We start from the raw sequence: 17110 nt of genomic DNA, 5'->3' as shown, positions 1-17110 counted from the left end.
GCTGACCCTCCTGTTGCAAAGTGCGGCCAGGGTAGTAAATGCACCGAAAAGGTTAAACGTGAGCTTTTATTTTTTTTGTGTGTTTGGGGGAGGAGGGGGTGGTGGGTAGAATTGCTTGTCTATGAATTAATCATTACCCACTTACAGCCTATTGGCGAGGGGCGCTCCCTGCCCTTTTTCACAATTGGCTGCGCGCCCTCCCCCCCCCTCCCCCTTACACATTTGGCTGGCACCCGAGTCCTTCATTGAAAGCCGGGTCTTCAAAGTGGGAAGAGGCATCCGCGCCGGGCGTATTGGACCAGAGTGGTGTGTGTCGGCATGGAAACGAGTGAAGCCAGCAGCCCGGCGCTCTCCCCGTCAGCGGCGGCCGAGGAGTGAGAAGCAAATGCAGAGGGAGAGGCAAACACCTCGGCGGCGCTGGTGGCCTGAGCAAGTTCCGGGCAGGGTGATGGCTGCCAGCTGGCACGGCGCATGAAGGAGAGGAGCGAGTGTGGAGCAGAGACCACCCCCACCACTGTTAAAGTGACTGCTGAAATCTAGCGCATTGAGCAAATTCCAGCTGCAAGAAGAAGCATGGGGTTCGCCTTGGAGAGCGCACAGTTTGTCGGTGCCTTTGAAGTCAGCAGCATGAGTTGGTGTGAGTGAATTTGAGTGAGTGGGATTGTCGTCCATACCTGGCACTAGCCCTGACCCAAGGCAGGCAGAAAGCACTGATTAAAAGTTGATGAAATGGAAGAGGGGACCTGTTTTCCAGATGGATTTCTCTCACGATTCTTTTAACATGAAGCCCGTCAACCCGCGTGTGGAAAAGTTGTGGTGAAATCTTTGGCGAGTGGCCACCTGGGCTTTTCCTCTCTCTCTCTCCTCTCTCTTTCTGTCTCTCTTCCCTCCTTCCTCGGGCCGTCTGAACTTGGGTGGGTTTTTTTTGATGCTGTAGTCACTCCTTCCAGCCCAGCTGACTGAATGTGGGGGAGCAGATTCCACTTTTGCCTGGAGGAAGTTGCTGCTGTCGGAGTGACCCACCGGTGGGCGGGAGTCATGGCCTTGGAGGGGGCTCGGGAAGCTCGAGGCTCCCGCGCCCAGCCCCCGGGGAGGGGCACGGCGGCCGTCACGCTGGCATTCGCCAAGCAGGCGAAAATCCACGGCATCCGCTACATCTGCTCGCAGCACTACCCCCTGCACCAGCGGGTGGTCTGGTTCCTGGCCTTTTGCACCTCGCTGGGCTTCCTGATCTCCTGGTCCTCCAACCGGTTCCTCCACCTGCTCTCCTTCCCGTCCCACACCCGCTTCCACATGGAGTGGACCCGCGAGCTCAACTTCCCCGCGCTCACCATCTGCAACAACAACCCCGTCCGCTTCTACCAGCTGACCAAGGGTGACCTGTACTACGCGGGCCAGTGGCTGGGGCTGCTCACCGAGAACCGCACCGCCCGCCCCCTGGTCATCGAGCTCATCAGGGAGGACCGGCAGCAGTGGTTCCAGAAACTTTCCGACTTCCGACTCTTCCTGCCGCCCCGGAGCTTCGATGGCATCAGCCTGGATTTCATGGACCGCTTGGGTCACCAGTTGGATGACATGCTCCTCTCTTGCAAATACCGAGGGGATATGTGCGGGCCGCAGAACTTTACCTCAGTGAGTCTTGCCATTTCTTCCTTTCTTGAAAAACAATCTATTGGGGAATGTTGCATTACTCTTTGACCTTATCCTCCCCCCCAAAAAAAAGTTTGCATTCGAGTGTGGTGCATGCATTTTATATAATGAGTTGAGTTCAGAACCATTCATGTATCTCATTGAAATGTCCTAACTGATGACTTGCTCCATCCCAGCTGTTATTTCACATCACATGACCGTATTAGACGTCACAGAATATTAAATGCAAAAACAATACTCGTGTTGTCAAGGTGTGCACCTTGATAGCATTGAAATTAAGTAATGCAAGATGGATATGTAAAGGCGTGTTTTTGATCAATAACAGTTCGTCCAGATCCTTTCAGAGCTTGGCTGTCATTCCAGCTATTTTTGTCATTCCAGGATTTGCCTGAACTGGTTCGTTCCACTTTTACTGTGAAGCTGGCTGGTTGTTAGGCCGCGCAATCGAACTATTTGCTGGATACCTGGGATCAAGGTGGACATGGCAACGCATTCCACCCTCACTTGTTAACAGACCAAACAAACCACATTTGTTTGGCATGTTTATTTTTTTCTCTAGCAACTTGAGGTGATCCAGGTTCTTTACTACAGAAAACTGACAAACAGCCCACTCCACAAACTGTTTCTATATTTCCATATTGCTGGATAAGAAAGCCTAGGCTGCAACGGATCTAAACTATTGTGATGCTCTTATGCTCTTAATGAATATGGATTGTGAAAATTATAATTTTATGTAGACACAGCTTGTGGTATCAGATACCATTGCAGTTCATTACAAACAACTGACACAATAATATTACATTATAGCAGTCCAATGTATTATATAAAATGCAAACTTGAACACCATATAGAGAATATACTCTCGACACATCCTATGGTTAGACAAGGAATAGATGTTTGGTATAGATGGCAAGTCAGGATAGCAGCAGAATGTCATTGTGATAGTAGAAAAGTAGAAGTATGATTTTGTTTCTAATGTAAAAAGAAAAAATATTTTGAAATTGCGCTGTTGGACAAATGGTTAACACATTTGTATCCAGTTTTCCTGTTATGTTTCAAAGGCATATATCTTATCACATTATTGCTCAGCCTAATTTCCATGAAGTCTATTATTGGTTGAGCTAGTGTTTGGTGCAGCTAAAATTCTGACTCATATACACCCAGAAAGATGATATGGAAGTTTCAACTCTGTCAAATTAAGATTTCAACACAATATGATCTTTGGGCTAATTCGACAAGTTTAGCCATTCCAGTAAGGGGAAAAAAAGACCCCAGAGATGTTTCCATTTGGAGCAAATGGAAATATGCCACTGATGCAGTAGAGGGTGCTCTTCAGATTGAGGTGAGGACACATTGTTAGGACAGTACAAAAGTAGCATCACTATCTGTTTTTCCATGTGGTAAAAATATATGATACTCAGATAGCGGTAATGATAAGATAACATAGAATCACAGAATGGTTACAGCATGAAAGAAGGCCATTTGACCTGTTGTGTCTGTGCTGACAGTTTACCGAATGTCACCCCCCCCCCCTCCCCAACCATCTCCCTGCAGCCCTGCACTTTCTCCCTTTTCAGAAAAAAAATTAAATCCCCCTTGAAAGCCATGATTGACCCTGTCTCCACCACAGCCCCATGCAGTGCATTCTAGGTCGTAACTACTTGCTGCCTGGAAAATGTTTTCTTCGTGTCGCTATCGCCTTTTTGCCAATCACCATAAACCTGTAACCTCTGTTCCAGCAATGGGAACAGTTTCTCCCTAACTGTCCAGATCCCTCATGATTTTAAACACTTCTATCAAATCTCCTCTCAACCATCTCTTCTCTGAGGAGAACAGCCATGGCTTCTCCAATTTCTACGTTACAGTAAGTTCTTCACACCAGGTACCATTCTCGTGAATGTTTTCTGCACCCTCTCTGATGCCTTCACATCCTTCCTATAGTGTGTTGTCCAGCTCTGAGCACAATAGTCTTGTTCCCAGCAGCAGACAGCAGAATTGTATTCGACCACAATCTGTAACCTCATAGCCCAGCATATCCCACACTACTATTAACACAAAGACAGGGGATCAATCCTGGTTCAATGAAGAGTGCAAGAGGGCATGTCAGGAGCAGCACCAGGCATATCTAAAAAGTGTCAACCTGGTGAAGCTTCAACACAGGACTACTTGCATACCAAACAGCATAAGCTGCAAATGATCGACAGATCTAAATGACTGCATAACCAACAACCGGGAGCTGGATTCTCCGCTGCTGGAACAGAGTTCCCGATGTAGAAAAGAATCCAGCATTGGGGGAAAAACAGATTGGCGCCGTCGATACTCCAGTCCTCCCCCTCGTGTTGGGATCGAGGTTTGCGCCAGAGGGGCCCATTTGCATCCTATTAATGGACTGGGCACCATAGTCTCCGGGTCCTTGTGATTCTCTGGTCCTCTGGGCCAGAATCACGTGGATGAGAATTGGTGCAGTCCTGACAAACGTGTATCTTATTTGGTGCGCCAAAGTCCATCGGAGGGCCTACCACAACGCAAGACCTGCCCACCCCACCTCCACCTGAGACCACCTAATCAAAGAGAATCCCTAAATAAAGAGCCCCCTCCACACAAATCCCCTAAATAAAGAAATCATGAGACCCCCCCAAAGAAATCCCCGAAATAACGAAATAAAGAGCCCGTCCACAGAGACCCTGAAATAAAGAGACCCCCACAGAAATCCCCAAAATAAACAGACACCCCCCACAGAGATCCCCGAAATAAAGAGATCCAAGAGACCTCCTAAATAAAGAGACCCTGCTAGAGACCCCCTAAATAAAGAAATCCCCCACAGAGATCCCCTAAATAAGGAGACCGCCCCTCCATCCCCAGAGACCTCCAAGAAGATAGTACCCTGCCTGGAAGCTAGAAAGCAGTCCAGACAGATGGAGTGAAAAAAAATCACTGCCTTAAAACTCACCTGGGCAATACATCTGCTGGCTCAAGCACAGGAAGCAGTACCTGTCAATTCCTGGAAAGAGAAAAGCAGTCAGCTGTGTTTAAAACCCCTCAGATCTTTGATTTGCAAGCCATTCATTCAACTTTGTTTGATATTAATTTTACCAGGCTGTGATTGACAGCTTCCACCCACACCCAGCTGTCAGCATTGTTCATTCATTTCCCTTCAAGGTTCTTTGACTTTGAAGTGATCAGCTATGAAACTAACCAATGTCTATAAACATCAAGCTTTGATTGACAGCTTCTGGATCACATCAAGCAGAGTTACATGCTTTCTGTTAGCTTCACTACTACAGTTGTTGGATAACAGTGTAAATGGTCACACACTAAATTTGCAGCAATCTGAAATTCTGAAAATCATCATGCTGCTACTGCTAGTGTTGTATAGAAACACACATGGCCACACTGGGATTGGCGCATTGTGTTAGCCATCACACTTGGGGTTGAAACTTGGTCATATGCAGATCATAGGATGTTACGAAACTGAGAATGACCACTGCTACCTAAGCAGCTAATGTGTAATAATGAAAATAAGTAACAGATTAACACTGATCTGTAGATGTTTAAAGTAACATTCAGAATATCGGCATTGTCTAAAAGCATAAACATTTTGGAAAGCTATAGTTGTATTAAAGTAAAATAACCACACACTGGCAGTGTCTTAACAATGTAAAGTAGGTAGTATGTGCTGTCACACTCAGACAGGTACCAACCACTTCTGTTGTTTCCTGAACATAAAGATCCAACAATTTGATATAGCTTGAATTATGAAGAGTACATATTATAATATAATGTACAAAGTCATACATGAATTAACTGTTCTCGCATAATATGTGCAAGGTCATGTAACCCATTAAATAGTCTCATCCTCAGTAATAATGGGATTGCCAACAATTGCTGTCTAGATGCTGCGACCAGAAGTGTGGACTTTGGCTAATTAAGAGGAATAGGCTTGGCAGTGATGGTCTCTATAGCTGAAAAAAACTGATGAACACCTCTTATCCATTCAGCCATACAAATGAGTAGTGCCAACCTGGGCAAATTGTTATTTACCCAGGGACCATACACTAACAAGAATTGGCGCCATCAAAACAAAACAACGATCAAACAAAAATGGAAAAGATAGTTCACTCAATTATGGATGGATCATTTGCTGAAGTATGATAATGTAGATGATACTTTTATTATTCTTGCTCTGGAACTTTATTTAAAAAAGCAAAGGCCTTACCCCACTGAAGTGCTTTTCTATGTATAGTGTCTGGTATGGCTTTGTAAGCTTTGTTCAGTCAGCACCATGGACAGTTCACTCTCATAGCACCAGTACATAAGCAATATTCGAAACAAACCTTGCCTGGAATATAAGATGAAGTAATCATTTCAGTCCTCCCTGTTGCATTTCCTCGTAACTTTGAAGCACAGAGATCAGCACACAACAAATCAATAGTATTTTAAAAATATATACGGACTTGTGCTTCATCTGTGTTGGCACTGGCAAGACTATAATTATTGCCTATTTTAGTTTGCCAGAGAAAATAATAGTGGGTCTTCTGCTTCAACTATTGAAGTCTTTACACTGATGGTTCACGAAAAATAGGGAATCCATGGTGGTGTCCCAGGAACAATGGAGGAATATCAATATTGTGAGAAAGTAATGGAGAATGTAAAATTGATAGGGGCGGCAGGGTGGCACAGTGGTTAGCACTGCTGCCTCATGGCACCAAGGAGCTGGGTTCGATCCTGGTTCGGGGTCACTGTCCCTGTGGACTTTGCACATTCAGTCTGTATCTCCGTGGGTCTCACCCCCACAACCCAAAGATCTACAGGCTGAATTAGCCATGCTAAATTGCCCCTTAATTGGAAAAAAAATTGGGCACCCTCAAAATTACTGATCCTACCGGCCACATAGTCATCTATGTTGTTTATATAAATGACAAACAAAACGACACCCAACACAGATGCCTGTGGCACGCTCCTGGACACTGGCTTCTAGTCACTAAAGCAGCTGTCTGTCATTACCCTCTGCCTCCTACAGCTAAGTCAATTATAAATCCATCTTGTTACCCTGTATCTCATGTGCATTTATCTTCTTTATAAGTCTCCCATGTGGGACCTTGTCAAAGGCTTTGCTGAAATCCATCCAGCTAAACTATATTTAGGGTGCTCTCTCTCAGGACTGGTGCAGACTCTATAGGAGAATGGCCTCCTTCTGTACTGTAAATTCTATGTCTCTATGATTCTATGAACTGCCCTCCCTGCCCTCATCACTACATCTAGTCACATACTCAAAAAATCTAATCAAATTTGTTAAGCATGACTTCCCTCTGACAAAGCCATGCTGTCTATTCCTGATCAAACCTTGCCTCTCTGAGTGGAGATAGATTCTCTCCTTCAAAATTATTCCAATAGTTTGTTCATCCAATAGAAATGAATTTAGACTATTCCTGAATAAGAGAACGGGAAATAAAAGTTGGAAAGTCGCAATCCTTGTTGGCAGAGTGTTAGCATGGCATCTGGGCTATGACTCTTCTGGACACAGTTCAACAACACTTCAAAGAGAGAGAAGAGAATGACATTGCCTGTGATGGCAATACTCAAGAACCCGTTGCATCGTGAAGGGTGAAATTTAACGATATTGTCACTGCTTTTGTGTTAAGTATTTGTAAAATCTTGCTTAATAAATTTGAGTTGTCCTAACGCAAAGCCCAGGTTTGATCCCGGCCCCTGGTCACTATCCGTATGGAGTTTGCACATTCTCCCCATGTCTCTGTGAATTACACCCCCACAACCCAAAGATGTGCAGGGTAGGTGGATTAGCTATGCTAAAATTGCCCGTTAATTGGAAAAATTTTAAATAAATAAAATTCAAGTTGATTCATAAATACTAGTTATTTGTACTTGTCGGTCAAGCACAACTGAAGACCTTAGTGTTAGAAATTTAACATTTTGACTTTAGAAGTTTCAATTAGAAGGATTTTATACCTTGAAACCCTAAAACTCTACCGTAATGTGCAAATTGGAGAGGAACTTGAAGGTGTTCTTACAATATACATTTTGGATTTGTAGGGAAGGGAGATTCTGGCAAAGTAATAACAGTGCTTTGCTCCAGTGCGTATGGTAACTCGTACATACTGAAGCCAAAGAACACTGGTGGTAGAATATAGTGAACAAAGAACTGCTTTGTTCTGAATGGTACTGAATGTTATTACAGCTGCACTCATCCAGGTGAGTATCCCAATATGGGCTAACGTGAGCTTTGCAAATGGTGCAGGAGCATTGTGGAGTAAGGAGATGGGTCACTTATTTCAGTGCCCTCAACCTCTGCTCTACGCTATAGCAACAGTGATGATATATTTGGTTCACTCAACGCCTAGTCAGTGATGATTCCAGCAAGTGGGGCACTTGAGTGATAGGGATGTAACTGAAATTTAGGAGGCTGAGTTTGTCAGGGTTGAGATCACAATTATCTGACAGCTACCACATGTCAGCCCAAGCCTTGGTGTTGTCCAAGTTGTGCTGTAGAGTGACATGAACATAGACTTGATCATTGAAGGAGCTGTAAATGGAGTGAAATTCTGCAGTAAATTGACCCATCTCTAACACTATATATGAGGAAAAGTCATTCATAAAGCAGCTGAAAAGGCTGGACCCAGAATTCGTTTTTTTGGGGGGAAATCACCTGGTGAGTCTGTCCTGGAATTGTGATGGCTGAACACTGACAACCATCAGCATCTTTCCTTGGATCGGGCACAACTATAGACAGTAGATTGCTGTCCCTTTAATATTGATCAGCTTAGTTTGGGCTCCTTGCTGCCATAATCTTTTGACTGCTGCTTTGATATCCAGAAGAACTACTATCATAGAATTTACAGTGCAGAAGGAGGCCATTCGGCCCATCGAGTCTGCACTGGCTCCTGGAAAGAGCACCCTACCAAGGTCAACACCACGACCCCATCCCCATAACCCAGTAACCCCACCCAACACTAAGGGCAATTTTGGACACTAAGGGCAATTTAGCATGGCCAATCCACCTAACCTGTATATCTTTGGACTGTGGGAGGAAACCGGAGCACCCGGAGGAAACCCACGCACACAGGGGGAGGATGTGCAGACTCCGCACAGACAGTGACCCAAGCCGGAATCGAACCTGGGACCCTGGCGCTGTGAAGCAATTGTGCTATCCACAATGCTACCCTGCTGCCCTCACCAACTACTCTCACCTCTCCTCCAGCTCTTGTGCTCATGTCTGCATCATGGCTATGTTATGGCTGAAGACGTTTGGTTCTGGTAGAATCCAACCTAAATGCCAGTGAACAAGTTGTTGGTGTACAGGTCATTTAGATGAGAGTGTCATAACTGTACCAGAATGCCTTGGTGAGGACAGCTCTGGTGCACATAGCACAGTTGCCAGTGCGTTTTCTGTTAAAATAATTACACTGTTGGAACATAGTGGTGAAGTGTTCTGGAATGAAACTGGACAATGCCTAAAATTGATGCGAAAATGATTTGATGCCTCGCTCCCCTACCAAATCCTGATCTTAGCAGCACTCACCAAGGGAATAAACCAATAACCTCCCTGCAGGATGGAACAGGGAGAGAATGAGAGAATGCCTAGTCATCAACCCCCTATCTCTTTGACATTTCAAGAAGATGGAAATAGGAGGAAAATAATAATAATCTTTATTGTCACAAGTAGGCTTACATTAACACATCAATGAAGTTATTCTGAAAAGGCCCTCGTCACCACATTCCAATGCCTGTTCGGGTACACAGAGGGAGAATTCAGAATGTCCAAATTACCTAATAGCATGTCTTTCAGGACTTGTGGGAGGAAACCGGAACACCCGGAGGAAACCCACGCAGACACGGGGAGAACGTGCAGACTCCACACACAGTGACCCAAGCCGGGAATTGAACCTGGGGCCCTGGAGTTGTGAAGCAACAGTGCTACCCACTGTGCTACCGTGCTGCCCACAGCTAATAATGGGCAAAGAATAAATCCAAATAAAACTTCAAAACGGTTTTTGTATGTTTGAAGAATTATATTTGAAATCAGCACTCTTTTATTGACAGATATTCAGATATATATATATAAAGAAGGTAATCATTCTGAAGCTATTACTAGCAAGTTATTGGAACAAAATAATTTCAAAAGTAGTGTTCAGTCATTAGTTTTGAACACCATCCTTCTTTGAATTCCAGACAGGCCCCAAGTTCAATAGTGGTTCAATATAAGTGAATAAACTTTGATCTAATTCTTGATTAATGATTCATACCGTGTCAACATAAGAGGGATTGTTCTTGAATTTCTTCATTCTTTCTGCCTGGTATTGCTGTAACATCATTGGGGTGCAGCTGAATCTTCATGTAAGTGTTTAACATGGCTTTTGCCACATTTCCAGCGATGTACTGGTAATGCAACAGCGGAAGGTCCGAGGGAATCCAAAATCTTTGTAGTTGGCTCAGCTGTGTTTTTCAGTTCCGTATTTGCCAATGTTGCATTAGGACAAGCAGCATCAGAAGCTGCAGGTAGCCACACCTTTTGCACTGTACTTTCATAGAGAGCAACAGCATAGGATCTGAAATGATGCACAGTCTTCTGGTAAAACACTGGGAATAGGTGACAAGGCAGCAGAAACATAGCAGATCTTCAAACTCTGTCCAGAGATATTGTTAAAATCAAAAACCATCTGTGGCTTCTGTCAGAGTTAATTCTTATTTTAGTATTAAGGATAGGAGAGGTCAGAAAGGTTTAATACTGGACCACTGCCATATGAACACTTAAAGTTACAAATGCACAACAGCCTTAAGAAACCCTATTAACTAAAGATGCAGTGCTATATGTTGAATTATTCATTAAAAGGTCAGGCGGGTAAACTTTTTGTACAGTTTAAATCAGATCCAACATTCTATATCTGACCTTTTATGAAAAAGAGCTCCTGATGTCAAGATATGACAGAAGTAAACCAAAGTGAATGACAATTATCTGATTGAAATATCAGGCATGTGTATCACTTACACCCACAGGTTATTTCACGTACTTCAGGAACATGCCAAGCTTGAAATCAATAGTAAGTTGGAATAAAGTTTTCTTATTCTGGGTGTGTTACAATTCAGTAAGCCAACTTTAGAAATGTTGCTTTATTATCAGACAATGTAAATGCTAAGTAGAAATGTTGGGCGGGATTATTTGGCCTCCCCCCAGCCAGTGTTTCTCGGTGACGTGCCATTCGCTGGCAGCGGGATTCTCTACTCCCACTGCTTGTCAATGGGAGTTCCCATTGCAGCCACACCACACAGCCGGGAAACCCATGGGGATGGAGGGGGTGTGTTGCCGGCAGAAACAGAGGGTGGGATTCTGTAATAATGGGGCAATGTCCCAACGCCGGCGTGAAAAACGGTGCCAACGACTCTGGCGTCAATGGCCCCCGAAAGTGAGGAATTCTCCATTTTCTAGGGGGCTAGGTTGCCGCCGGAGTGGTTCCCGCAGCTCCAGCCGGCGCGAGTCAGTGCCTGCGCAGAACGGCAGGCGTATTTCCATGCATGTGTGGGGGTTCCCTTCTCCGCGCTGGCCCCCGGGCAATATGGCGGAGCCCCACGGAACCAGCCCACCCGCCGATCGGCAGGCCCCAATCGTGGGCCAGGCCACCGTGGGGGGCCTGCCCCCCACCCCCTTCTCCTCTCCAGGATGACCCCACACACTCACATCCAGGTCCTGCCATGTGGGAGGTGAGTAATCCACGCCGCGGAACTCGGCCAAATTCGTCGGCTACTTGGCACATCGGGGCCTGGAGAATCGCCAGGGGGGCCGCTGTCAACGCCCCCCGACCTGTGTGGCGACGGCCCATTGGGCGCCAGAGAATGGGGAAGCCGGGGGCGGGGCGCGATACTCGCACCCCCCTTGGGATTCTCCGACCCGGCGATTGGTCGGAGAATCCCGGCCAGAGAATCCCAATGGCTGGAATATCCCGGCCGTTACATCATTTTGAATGAGATGAAGCATTGCCAAGTCACTGGCATATAAACCTTGAAACCCAGATGCTGATTTTTGATCATTTTAATGAATCAAACATAATCTTCAAAGAAACCCTGAATAGATTTTTGAACTCCTCTGTGCAGGAAGAGATTTTCTAATTAATCAGTGTTTGTAGGAAAAGCACTGATGGTACCTGATTTGTCCGATGCACCTTTTGCTGTTTTGACCGTGCCCTATCCAGTGTCAATGTCAAAAGGTCATTCTCCAAAACGAAGACCTCAAAAAACGAGCGAAAAGATGGAAAGAAATGTGCTGATTTTGTTCATTTTTGAACCATCGCTCATTCCAAATAAGAGTCCCACTATTTTGCTGCTCAATGTTTATGTTTTTAATATTTTGCCAGCTGTGCTGAAAGTGGAGCTTGCATTCTGTGTCAAATCAGAAATCTTTTGAAATGTTATGCTCGGATGTTTTGAAACAAATGGAATTATGATGAAAGCTAGTATTTATTAAACATGAAAATAGAAATTGAAGTTAGGTTGTGAGATTCAGCTCTGGCAGTTTTATAAATCCATGAAAATGCAAAAGCTTGGTTCTTGGTCATTTTTTTTTTGCCAGATTAGGAGCAATTTAGCGTGGCCAATCCACATGCCCTGCAAGTCTTTAGGCTGTTGGGGTGAGAGCCAAACAGTGTCAACCACTGCGCCACCGTACCGCCCTTCATTGTTTTCTTGGTGTTAATCACGTTAATAGTCTTCTGAATTGCAATGGGGTACGCTGAATTTAACATTTTTAAAAATCCAATCAACGTAGGAATACTTACTGTCAAATGTTAAAGTTTGTGAGCCACAGACAAGTTAGTTTAAGTGATTAAATAAGCAAGGGAGCTTTGTTCTAATAAAAGTTCAGGATGTACATTGTTTAAAAGAATTGACAAGTGAATAAAAGTCAGTTCAAGTGTGTCTTCAGTGCCCAGGAGCTGCCAGCAACAGATGAGACTAGATTGAGGGCTGCTTTTACTTCAAATAAAGAACACATAATTTAGTTTACCTTCTGTCACATGGCTTTTGGTTTCCACTTTTGTACCGCCTCTGCCGCTTGAAGCAACTAAATGGGCGTCATGTGAACCATGTAACATTAGTCAGTGAAAAACTACTGAAAAAAATACAAGCACCTTGGATTGTAGCAGCTTATGTATCATATAAGAAAGTAGCATACTACTAGTTACTTCTTGGGTCTTTCTCTGTAATTTTACTGGTAAATAAATTCCACTTTTATGTAATGTATTACTCATTGGTTTGATATGTCATATTTACCATCATTTAGAACAGATAATGTAATAGTCACCCTACATGGTGTCTGGTGTGATATTCCAAGTTTAAGAGGTAATTATTAGTCTTAAGTAATCATGAGAGTTCAGCTTTCAGTTCATGCAAGATTCAGAATGCCTACGGAGACTTCCTTCATTCGGATGTTAGCACAAGAACAAATGCTTGAGAGAAAGACCAACTCAGAAAAAAAAATGAACTCAGTTTGTCAACAGTGGGCTGGATTTTGCATGAAACTAGCAGTGCTCACCAAACTTATGCAGCAAATCGGACACCAACGTCTGAAGTGTAGAGGTTTCTGTCTGAGTTATCTTACTCCTCACATGTTGTGCTGTACCATTACCTTGCTTAGTGATTGAAGCATATGCAATGGATGTGAATTTGCTGTACATATCCACTAGTTGCCCACTAAATATTACAGCAATATTGGTGCATTCAGGAATAAGTGAATTTTCAGGCCATAATGAATTGCAAACTTCTCTCTGACACTAAAAATTTAATTTAACAAGTGAGGAAGATCATTCCTTCATAAATTAATTTGGGTTGGAGATTTTTTAAAGAAGATTATAATTTTTCTTTCTTCTCCTTTCTCTCTCTCAATCCGATTTTATTTTCCCCTCTTTATTTAGTTTGCACATAATTTTATCATGAATTAAATCTAATTTATACTTCTAGTGCATGGTTAAATAAGCATTCTACAATCTGGTTGAAGGGCTCTCATACACCACAGATTCCCTATAGATGGCACTGCACTAGATCAGATGCCTGATGACAGAAAGATGCCACTCAAAAGCATGGAAAAGTCTGTGGGCGATCTGTGTCAATATGATGGATGGAAAGTGCTGTTCTGCTGTTACTGATGACAAAGGGCCATGACATCAATGCATGAATTCTTTTTACACCCAAGTTTGCACTTGTTTTTACTTCTGATAAATGGAGAAAACATTTACTTCTGATAAATGGAGAAAAACATACCAAATTGGATGAAACATAACAAAAGTAATTATAAACATCAAATTATGGAAAAGGCAAAAACAGAGTCGTTTTGTTCTGAAGGATTTTGCAAAAACATCAGAACAACTTTGCATGAGTCTTAGTAAATCATAGAATCTTACAATTATGTCAGCATTTTACTTGATTTGCCAAGTCTTGGCATTGACCAGCAACAAATTCATTCATTTGGTACATCACAACAGAGGGTCGAGGATGAGCAGACTTAATAGCCTCCGCCATCATGAGATGTAAAGCGTTATTTTGAAATAAGTTATGAGTCAGAAAATAAAAGCTGCACATCTCATGGGCTGTCAGCAAATATCATATAACAGACAATTGGAGCAAAATGTCTCAATAATAATTGTTATTGTCACAAGTAGACTTACATTAGCTCTGCAATGAAGTTACTGTGAACACCCCCAGTCACCACATTCCAGCGCCTGTTCAGGTACTTGAAGGGAGAATTCAGAATGTCCAAATTACCTAACAGCACGTCTTTCGGGACTTGATGAGGAAACCGGAGCACCCGGAGGAAACCCAAGCAGACACAGGGAGAATGCGCAGACTGCGCACAGACAGTGACCCAAGCTGGGACCCTGAGGCTGTGAAGCAACAGTGCTAACCACTGTACTACCATGCTGCCCAATCATTTTATGTTTCAAAACAAGGATCAGGAGAGTGGGACTTGTAGTATCCTGGCCCCTTGCCATGTTAATGATTCAAATTGTGATACCGGAGCATGTTCTCTAAAGAGACTTACCACCAGTGCTAACCACTGTGCTACAGTGCCACCATCTTGTAAGATGCCAAATAAATGGAATGTCATGAAGATAATTATAAGTCTCATTCTATTAAACTAGAGGTCGACAACTTTTTTATTTGAAGAACCTTTTTTCAAAAAATGCCTAAAATAAAGAAGTACTAGAGCCCAAAGAAGAAAATGTGACATCTCTACACCAAATATTTGGAAAATTGGCAAGTGCCTGTGGTGAAATTAATAATTTGCAGATATAATAAATAATATCCATGCATTGAATTTATTCATTAATAGAAATAAATTAAAATTCACCGAGCTTTGAATTATCGTTGTTTTGATATTTATTCAATATAATTGTGCCAGTAAAGTAATCTATAAAACAAACTTTAACTTTCGATATATAGAACTAAAAATGTTTGGCGCGATTCTCCGCTCCCGCGCGGCATCGGGAAGGCTGTCGTGAACTCGGCTGAGTTTCACGATGGTGTTGGAGGCCGCTCTTCGCACCCTATTCACCCCCCCCCCCCCCCCCCCCCCCCCAGGAGGCTAGGAGCGGCGTTGTGAGAAACTCGGCCGCCGGGACTTGACGCTTGCGTCAAAGCGGCGCGCCGAGAATGACGCGACGGTGGCGCCTAAGTGACGTCAGCCGCGCATGCGCAGGTTGGCCGTCTCCAACCCGCGCTTGCACGGTTGCCGTCTTCCCCCCCGCTGCCCCGCAAGACATGGCGGCTGGATCTTGCGGGGCGGTGGAGGGGAAAGAGTGCGTCTCTTAGAGACGCTGGCCCGACCATCGGTGGGCACCGATCGCGAGCCAGTCCCCTCCCGAGCACGGCCGTGGTGCTCGATCCCCTCTCCACCCCCCACAGGCCCCAAACTTACCTTTCGCGCTATGTTCACGCCGGCAGCGACCAGGTGTGGTTGCCTCCGGCGTGAACAGGTCGGGAACATCAGGCCGCTCCACCCATCCGGGCCGGAGAATCGCCGGTTGCCGTGAAAAATGGCGAGCGGCGATTCTCCGAGCGGGGGGTGGGAGAATCGCGGGGGAGTGCCAGGGCGGCGTGTCGTGATTCGCCCGGCCCTCCCGTGAATCTCCCACCCGGCGTGGGGAGCGGAGAATCGCGCCCGTTATGTTAGCTATTGATTCTCTTGATAAAATATTCACTTCTAATAGCACATTCGAAATAATTTTATGGTTGCAGCTATATTAGGAACAATGAGGGTCGCAATCATGAAATCTGTCCCTCAAACCAAAGGCATCATCTATAACCATGATGTTGCTACACCACTCAAATGGATTCATTCAGAGCACAGTGATGATTTTAAAATAATCATTTGAGTGGTGAAGTGCAGCTTAATGATTAGCCTTTGATCCTCACAATAAAAATAAGGTTTCACTCTTTTTAGACTCCTTTCCGTCTTAATGCCATCCAGCTGCAAAATGTTGGGCGCCGCAAATAAGAGCAACATGTTGCAAATTCCTGCCATAAACCTTGATATTTGGAAAGGTAGTAGCTCCTGTTAATCTAACATTCATGAGTTTAAAAACAAACTATTCATATTTGCTCTTGTACATATCAAAAGAGCTGGTAAATTATTTACATTTTTGACACTCTCAAAGGCTGTTACATGCGAGATGGTTCATATCACTTGTTAAACTAGCAGTTTTGAATTGATACCAATTAAGTTTTAGTGTGCATCAGCCCAAATGTATCAATCCAAGAAAGACAGACTTGCATTTATGTAGCACAGGCTTTAAGACGTTCCAAAGCATTTTACAACAAGGGAAGTGCTCATTTTGGTGCGGTTACTGTTATAATGTAAGAAACTCAGAGGAGACACTACTGGCTGCAGGTGTTCCGACGTAAAACTTCCTACCTCCAGATGTCCGAGGTCCAGTGCCGGAGACGACTGCGTCTGTCCCGGGAGACTGTGGACCACATGTGCCAGGTGATGCAAGAGTTGGCACTACAGAGACTGGGAGGTCATCCATTGCCTGTGGCCCTGAAAGATACTGCCGATCTGAACCTCTATGCTAGTGGCTGGTCTCAGGGCAGCACAGGTGACCTGTGTGCCTAAAACAGTCAGCTGCACACAAGTGCATCAGTTTAGTCACAAATAAGCTATTTGAAAAGGCCCACAGGTACATTAACTTGGACTGGTACCAGGCGAGCCACGATGCCAGGGCCATGGGCTTCATCCGCATAGCAGGCATACCCAGGGTGTCATCGACTGCACTCACCTGCCTCTGTGTTCCCCATGGCAGCATGGGTCACTGATGAGCTGGACCTTGAACCGCAAGGGATACTACTCCCTCAAGGTCCAGCTCATCTGTGACCACATGGTGCACATAAGGCAAGTGTCTGACAGCTTCCCAGGGAGCCCCCATGATAGTTAAATCTTGGGACCCTCGCGGATCCCAGC

The 17110-nt window shown here is 44.5% G+C and overlaps 1 protein-coding gene across 1 annotated transcript in view; it reads left to right on the top strand.

Moving 5' to 3' along the window:
* Positions 1-223: 223 nt before the first annotated feature.
* asic2 (acid-sensing (proton-gated) ion channel 2) overlaps positions 224-17110 on the top strand; it is a 510486-nt gene continuing 493599 nt past the window's right edge. The window contains exon 1 of the mRNA XM_038779460.1: positions 224-1632. Coding sequence (XP_038635388.1) covers positions 964-1632 — 669 coding nt within the window. The 5' untranslated portion in view covers positions 224-963. The remainder of the gene's footprint in view (positions 1633-17110) is intronic.

The sequence above is a fragment of the Scyliorhinus canicula genome, chromosome 19 (assembly GCF_902713615.1).
Source record: "Scyliorhinus canicula chromosome 19, sScyCan1.1, whole genome shotgun sequence".
Classification (NCBI taxonomy): Eukaryota; Metazoa; Chordata; class Chondrichthyes; order Carcharhiniformes; family Scyliorhinidae; genus Scyliorhinus; species Scyliorhinus canicula.
Note: the sequence above shows the minus strand (reverse complement) of the source record. Positions and strands in the feature narration are given on the sequence as shown.